Genomic DNA, 1251 nt, shown 5'->3' on the forward strand with positions numbered 1-1251 from the left:
AAGAGCCAATATATATATATATATATATATATATATATATATATATATATATATATATATATATATATATATATACACATAGCTAATTATAAGGAGAATCATAGCTATAATTTAGATACAATAGTTGACTAATGTAAGTAAGGAAAGTAGGATCAAATCAAATATATTTGATTTGAACTTGATCTGTAGGAGTGATTGTAGGCTGAGATGCTGCCTTCATAATAATTCATAATGTCTCATTCATTCATTTTATGAAAATTTGAAAAAACATAAAATAAAACTGGCAGTAAAAACTGCACAAACTGAAGCAAAAAAATCAAAACAAGTATATTAAATTTTTCATTTGTTTGCTCCAACTTTGTCCTTAACAGTCTCAGTCATTCCCTGTGCTTTAGCCTTCACTTGCTGACCAGTCTGCAAATCAAAAATCAATGTATTTAAATTATACATTAACAAGATGCAAACTCAAATTCCATGAGTAATTAAAGCATTGTTAAAAACCTCTTGGCAGGATTCCTTTGCAGACTGGGCAGTATTGCTAACCTTGTCCATCATCTGGTTTCCCTTCTCCTTAAGTTAAAATAATTTATGAATTTTAGCTCAGCGGTAATAAAATTATCTATGTAGCAAAAAATAAAGATGTCGAAAACTATTTAGTTACAAAATTGTAACATCTCGACTCGAGCTTGATCAAATAAACATTTTAAAAATAAATATACATACAATGTGAAATTTAGAAGAAAGAAAAACTAGTTCTATAAAACCAACCTTAGCCTGGCCAGTGGTCTGTCCAGCTTGAAAGCTAGCATCCTGTGATGAATCCATTTTTCTATTTTATTTTTTGTGAACAACTTTAAACTTTTAATTAAATAGATGAACCTGAAAATTGATATAGCTGCTGATGATGAAAATGCAACTATTGTGCTGTGGAATTTATAGTTTTCAATATCCTATCTATTTAGTGACACATGTAATCTAGTTTTAGGCAAGTTCATTGCCTTGGAATAGGACTATTTCTTACCGATTCTAAGTTTAGTTTTGATTTTACAGAATTTATAGGCTTTGACATGTTCTCATGTTCCCTTACTTCTTAACATCTGGTTGTTATAAATTTTAAAAATACAATACACATATGCATATAATAGGTAAAATCAAAAATTAAGGAGTGATTTGGACTCAAAGTAAAATTTAAGGGGTGTAATTTTTCCATTTAATATAATTGTGTGTCTCGAATTTTGCCATTTTAGTTGT

The 1251-nt window shown here is 28.5% G+C and overlaps 1 protein-coding gene across 1 annotated transcript; it reads right to left on the minus strand.

Moving 5' to 3' along the window:
• Positions 1-215: 215 nt before the first annotated feature.
• Positions 216-914, minus strand: LOC126680398 (stress-induced protein KIN1-like). Its single transcript, XM_050375526.2, has 3 exons — positions 769-914; positions 502-570; positions 216-414 (listed from the first exon to the last, which is right to left on the minus strand). Exons 1-3 carry the CDS (start codon positions 823-825, stop codon positions 340-342), a joined length of 201 nt encoding a protein of 66 aa, XP_050231483.1. The 5' UTR covers positions 826-914; the 3' UTR covers positions 216-339.
• Between the last annotated feature and the right edge of the window lie 337 nt (positions 915-1251).

Source organism: Mercurialis annua, linkage group LG5 (assembly GCF_937616625.2).
Source record: "Mercurialis annua linkage group LG5, ddMerAnnu1.2, whole genome shotgun sequence".
In the NCBI taxonomy this organism is placed as follows: domain Eukaryota; kingdom Viridiplantae; phylum Streptophyta; class Magnoliopsida; order Malpighiales; family Euphorbiaceae; genus Mercurialis; species Mercurialis annua.

Excerpts from the sequence above, each read along its gene's own strand:
- LOC126680398 (XM_050375526.2), bottom strand. The coding sequence starts at position 825 with ATGGATTCATCACAGGATGCTAGCTTTCAAGCTGGACAGACCACTGGC. Across the intron at positions 571-768 it reads AGACCACTGGCCAGGCTAAG|GAGAAGGGAAACCAGATGAT; the intron begins GTTGGTTTTATA and ends TTTTAACTTAAG. Across the intron at positions 415-501 it reads CAAAGGAATCCTGCCAAGAG|ACTGGTCAGCAAGTGAAGGC; the intron begins GTTTTTAACAAT and ends TTTGATTTGCAG.